The sequence below is a fragment of the Bos indicus x Bos taurus genome, chromosome 5 (assembly GCF_003369695.1).
Source record: "Bos indicus x Bos taurus breed Angus x Brahman F1 hybrid chromosome 5, Bos_hybrid_MaternalHap_v2.0, whole genome shotgun sequence".
Classification (NCBI taxonomy): domain Eukaryota; kingdom Metazoa; phylum Chordata; class Mammalia; order Artiodactyla; family Bovidae; genus Bos; species Bos indicus x Bos taurus.
Genome location: NC_040080.1, coordinates 62,995,510 through 63,001,115, shown reverse-complemented (window position 1 = coordinate 63,001,115; position 5,606 = coordinate 62,995,510). Strand labels below are relative to the sequence as shown.

The 5,606-nt window shown below is 51.6% G+C and overlaps 1 protein-coding gene across 1 annotated transcript; it reads right to left on the bottom strand.

Annotated features, from left to right (window-relative positions):
• Positions 1 to 613: 613 nt before the first annotated feature.
• SUOX (sulfite oxidase) lies at positions 614 to 5,142 on the bottom strand. The gene is made up of 4 exons (XM_027542176.1): positions 4,860 to 5,142; positions 3,382 to 3,447; positions 2,950 to 3,127; positions 614 to 2,517 (listed from the first exon to the last, which is right to left on the bottom strand). Exons 2-4 carry the CDS (start codon positions 3,435 to 3,437, stop codon positions 1,108 to 1,110), a joined length of 1,644 nt encoding a protein of 547 aa, XP_027397977.1. The 5' UTR covers positions 3,438 to 3,447; positions 4,860 to 5,142; the 3' UTR covers positions 614 to 1,107.
• Positions 5,143 to 5,606: the final 464 nt, after the last annotated feature.

Sequence of the window (5,606 nt, the reverse complement as noted above, 5' to 3'; positions counted from 1 at the left end):
ACCCCCCCAGTACGACTGTCCCCCTCCCCTGAACAACTTCCGGTCCCACTACCAGGCGACAGGCGGTGTGGCCGAACACCGAGCGCCTCCAAGCTGGGGAGACCAGGGAAGGAGAGCTAGGGGAGAGTAGTCGAGCGCCGAAAGATTCAAGTCCTAAAGGCGCGGTCGCAGGCAAAGGAAAACTCAAGGACTGACCCTTCATCTACATCTACTTTGCAAACAAGTCCACGTTGGGCGCTCTAGTTGCCCTGGCATGCCTGCCTCTACTGCCAAGTTTTGCCTTTGCCCCTTCTACGACAATATTGATTTTAACCTCCTTAACATTCTTCGCCTTTCCTGCAAGGGCGAAGGAATTGTGTAGCGGAGGGACTTAAGAATGACAAATTAAAAAAAATTTCCTCTTGGAGGGATATCTTGAGGTCATTCACCTAAGTAGTCCTGCAGACACGGACAGACTTCAGAGAACGAAACCCCACTTCTTGACTTCCCTTCACCTTTTGTTTTGAGTTCTCAAGAGATATCCCAATACCAGTGCATTTCCCTCTCTTCAATTTGCTCACTCCCCAGCCTCAAGAAGTCCCCCAAATCATCTTTAAAAAATTTTTCAAAGTGGTAGTCTTAAGCAGATATTTTATTGATGTATTTAGAAAAGTGGAACTATAAAGGGAGAGGGTTGTGTTGCGCTCTTCACAACCCTTGGCAACCTAGAGGCAGTAAAAAGTTACATATACACACATTTTCTGAAGAATCCCAAGGACAAAGGCAAAATAAGGCCTCAGTGGTGACAGTCATTAGAAATGGAGATAGGGCAGATAGAGAAAATAGTGCTTATTTCCAGAATTACTCTTCCTGCTTCTAGTCCTTTGCTCCAATAGCTCTTACCTTCTGGCACAGGGTCAGTGGCCTGTGACTATAAATAGTGTCCAAGGAGGAGTGAGTGCTTGGGTGGAAATGTGTGAGGAATGTATTTGTATGTGGCTTCAGAATGCATAGTCAGTGTTGTGATACAAGACATGGAGAAGAGGTGGAGGGAAAAGATTTTTTGTGCTAATGAGGCCAAAGAATGGGTATGGAAAGAGGCTCAGAATGTGGTTCTGCTTCACCTTCTCATGGGGTGACATGGACATGGACACGGTGCCAGGCATTGTTGAGCACCCCTCGCAGGTTCCAGATTGGGGCCACTGTGTCTGGCTGCACATTGTAGCTCTCATCTACAGCCTTACAGACAATGTTCAGTTCCTTTATCCCAGCTGGCAAAGGGGCTTGCAGGTGCCATAGTCGCCAGGCCCAGGCCTTTCGGGCACGCTGCTCCTCTCCTTCCAGCTCAGCCACTTGCCAGGTTAGGCCCCCATCCAGAGACACATCCACCCTGACCACAGCTCTTCCTCCACCACTCCATGCATAGCCTTTGACAGTCACCTCCCCTGACCCTATTGTCTCCCCTTCTTTGGGTTGTGTGATGGCTGACTGGATAGGAAGTTCTTGGATAGATGGAGCTGAATCAAAATCTACAGTGTCCCAGTCCACAGATGGAGAAAAGCCTTTGTAATCCCGCCGCTGCCAGTGGCTGAAACTTTCCTCTGGTTCCACACTCACTTTGCCCAGCCATTTGACATGGCGGGCACCCACCACACCAGGAACCACCACTCGCACAGGAAAGCCATGGTCACGAGGCAGAGGTTGCCCATTCATCTCATATGCCAGCAGGACCTCAGCTTCAGGGTCCATGGCCCGAGCCAGAGGGATGGATGCTCCATAGGCAGTCCCTGTGGGGTCTGAGTCCAGTCCCTCAAAGCAGACATGGGCCTCAGTTTCACAGAGCTGGTAACCAGCCTGGGCTAACACATCACAAAGCCGTGCCCCAGCCCAGCGTGCAGTGCTAATGGCCCCCAAACTCCACTCCAGACCTCTTACTTCTTTGAACTGAGTCATCTCGGAGCGCCGGTTGCCAGCACACTGCAGAGTGACCGTGATCTCGTGCTTAGGGAACTGGTACAAGTCATCCAGGGACAGGCACAGTGACTGACCCCCTGGTGGCCCTACTACATTCAGGCGATAGGTGTCTGGGTCCACGTTAGGTACAGGCAAATGATTCCGGGTGAAGAATATAGGGTTTGGTGTGATGTAGTTTTCTGTCAGCAACTCAGGGGGGGGCTCCGCATTAAAGGGGCGCTGGGTGTTGACCTTCAGAGCTGAGTGACGTATAGGATCATCCGCATAAGGATCAGAGGTCTTCAAGATGGAGGGTGCCTTGTCGTCAGGGCTCAGCTCCCCAATCTTGTACTGAGCTAGTATCTCTCGCACGTGGGGCTGGTTGTGAACAGCATAGAGGGCCCAGAAGGGCTCTAAAGGACCCCCGGCTGCTAGCATCAGCTTTGATGCCCCCCCTGGGTGTATGTCCACAAATTCTGTGATATCAAAAACCTCACAGCCCAAAGTTACCCAGACCCCAGTCTCAGGGCTGCTGTGGGATTTCACTTCCTCCCTGGTATATCTGCGTGGTGACTCTTGAGAAGCCTGAGGCAAAAGGGAACAGAATGTTAAGAAGAAATCACTCTACCTCACTCTGACCCTGTGCTTCCCTGGTGGCTCAGATGGTTAAGAATCTGCCCACAATGCGAGAGACCTGGGTTTGATCCATGGTTCAGGAAGATCCCCTGGAAAAAGGCATGGCAACCCACTCCAGTATTCTGTCCTGGAGAATTCCATGGACAGAGGAGCCTGATGAGGTCCATGGGGTCGCAAAGAGTCAGACACAACTGAGTGACTAACACCCTGACCCAACCCACAAAGTTATGGCCACTGGGAAGGTAGAAGATTCCATCTGTGCTGTGCATGAAGACCATGAAGGCTGTGTAATCATGGGGTCTGTGATAAAGCCTGGGTTGCCAGGGGAACTCACTCAGGCCCCTTGGTTCTGATAGTGAAGTCCCTTCCTTCCCTACTTACCCTGCACTGCTGATCATGACAGGCCAACACTGCCCCGAGGCCTAGCAGTGTGCCCATGACTCTCCATCCCCTGGTGCTGGAGTTATCACCAGAGAAGGTGAAGCTGGAGCGCTGGGGCTGAAAAGAATCATTTGTACAGCAGGCCCGAATGCAGAGCCTTGCAGGGGTTGACTTGAGTCTGGAAGAGAGAGAAGTCTTAGTAGCACACTTGTGATCATAAGAAAGGGCTGGGGAAGGCCTGGGGTGTACCTCTCCCAGGTTAGCCATTGGTTCCTTCAGTTGGGACTTAGTTTCTCAGCAATGGGTGGGACAAGTGAGATGTGGCTTTCCCTTTCCTCCTAGGCCACTATCTCAACCATCTTATCTGACAGTTAAGATAAGTGTCATAAAAGTACTTAAAAGGAGATATGGACTAGGAACTGGATGGCCTACCTGTAGGCCTGTCGGAGCCCTGGGGCCACAGCTCTGTGCAGCAGCAGCAGCAGCATTATGGCAGACCTAGGATAGGAGGAAGATTCCAGGATCAAGATAGGGAGTGCTGGGAGGTGATGAGATTAGGGCAGCTTGAGGCAATGGGTAGGAGGATGACACAGAGACCAGCTAGGAGCTCTCTGGACAAATGGGGAAACTTTTTCTGTGGTAACGAGGCCAAAGAATGGGAGTAGGGGTCCAAATGGGCCCTTAGAGAAAACCTGGAGGAGTTCAGAGACAGAATATGCTGACAGGATGGAAAGGAACAGGGGGTGGGAGGGAGTCCTCTGAGAATCACCTGTTCTACATCCTCTACTCTCTACTTTGTCCACTACAGAGAACAATGGGAGCCAAAAGTCTATCGTCCAGTTTGCCAGTTAATTCTTTCTGAAGCTAGCAGAGGACAACTGAGGGGTATGCTCACATAAAAGGAGACAAAAAAGTAAAATATAGATAGTGGCAGCCTAATGAGGTAAAGGAAGCTCAGATTCTGGAGTCAAAAACTGCTTTGCATTTATAAAAACCAGTCCCGCCATTAACCAGCCCTGTTCCTGGGCAAGATACCAGGCCTCTCTGAACCTGTGTCCTCATCTATGAAATGAGATCTACGTAGCAGAGTTGCTATGATGTGCAAACAAGTAATAACATTGTCATTGAAGGACTTTCCCTCCTCTCCCTCCACCCACCCCTAAAAAAATGAAAATTGAACCCAGCTGGGAACTGGATCCCAACCTGGGTCCACACCCCTACCTTGTCTATGCCATTTCAGTGAGCTCAGCAAATTGAGTAGTTAATGGTCAGGGTGTCAGGGAACTGGCTAGAGAAGGAAGAAGGTAATTTTTCTGCTCGGGCTCGCAGCAGTTTTTTCTTCATAGCACTGAGCAGATCACTGATTACAGGAGGGCCAACGTTGGGGGTGGGGTGGGGTGAGAAGCGTCAGAATTGCTGATGAGATGCAAGAAAGCTAGGAGTAGGAGCAGAGGCTGCACTGTACTCCCGGCCCTTGGGACCCTCACTCTCCCGCCCACTTCCCATCAGTGCCAGCAGCCCACTCTATGCTGGAGCAGTGGGGTAGAGCTGACTTATAGTGAACTCGATAAGCCCAAGGTCCGTCTTGGGAGAAGCAGTCTTCTGCTACAGAACAGATGACACCCCCTTGTGCGGGTGGTGACCAGTCACTCCCCAGGGTCACTCTGGTCAGAATATGGATATTTTACCGGGGCGCAAGCAGCTGGTTCCACGTCACTGCCTAACAGCTGGCCCGAGAGTATCTTGTAGCAATAGCCCAAGGCCCCAGGAGCACCCGGCTAAAGGGGGTGGAGGCGGGTACCGGCAGTTTTGCTGTGCCTGGGATTCGGAGCACCCCCGGGTGCCAAGCCCCCGCCCAGGTTATTGGCCTTGCCCCCTCCTCTTCCCTTTCCTGGCCCCAGGATCCTTACCCGGCTCAACGTACGCTGGGTAGCTGTTTTACCCGCTCCGCACCCAGCGGCTATCGGCGAAGGGGTGGGGCCTGGGCCGTGACGTTGTTGCGGAGTAAAGGACCACTCTCACCCCTCGGCTCGTCCTCCAGCCATTGGCGGGCGGCGGGCCGCCTCCCAGCTGCTGTGCCCGCCTCCTGGAGGCCAAGGAAGGCCGGACGCCACCCAGGCTTGGAGACAGGACAGGCTGTTTTTCCTTCCACCCGCGCCAGACGAGGAGTGGGAGCCTCAGGATGTTAGGAACCCGAGCAATGTAAGGTGATGAGGACTCCCAAGGGTTGGGCTGAGAGGTGCTCCCGCCCCGCCCCTCCCCGCCCGCTGAGACACAAGGTGCTTTCGCTAGAGGCCTCGGCATCCAGTCGGCTTCCTCCCGGTGGTGAGCTCCGCCTCTTGTCAAGCGTCTCTGTTGCAACTACCACAGCCCTGTTTGTCTTTTAAAGAAAACAAGATCAAAAGCTCAAGTCTTTTATTTTCAGGAATGAGGGCAGAAATGGAGTCTAAACAGTGGTTCAAAGGCTTCGAGATTCCTTGGTCTAACAATTTCTCCTCAAATTGTAGAAATAACAACACTGAATAACCATCTTTTATATTTTGCTTAGTTGTCAATTTATTTTAAAAGGTCGTTATTTAATGACATTTTAACACCTCAAAGTAGGAAGATTATAGTTGCTCATAATATCAGAGTAAAGGACACTAACATAAATTGTT

Coding starts and splice junctions, on each gene's coding strand:
- SUOX (XM_027542176.1), bottom strand. CDS start 3,437: ATGCTGCTGCTGCTGCTGCACAGAGCTGTGGCCCCAGGGCTCCGACAG. Junction 3,128..3,381: donor GGGCTCCGACAGGCCTACAG/GTAGGCCATCCA, acceptor TCTCTCTTCCAG/ACTCAAGTCAACCCCTGCAA. Junction 2,518..2,949: donor GTCATGATCAGCAGTGCAGG/GTAAGTAGGGAA, acceptor CTTTTGCCTCAG/GCTTCTCAAGAGTCACCACG.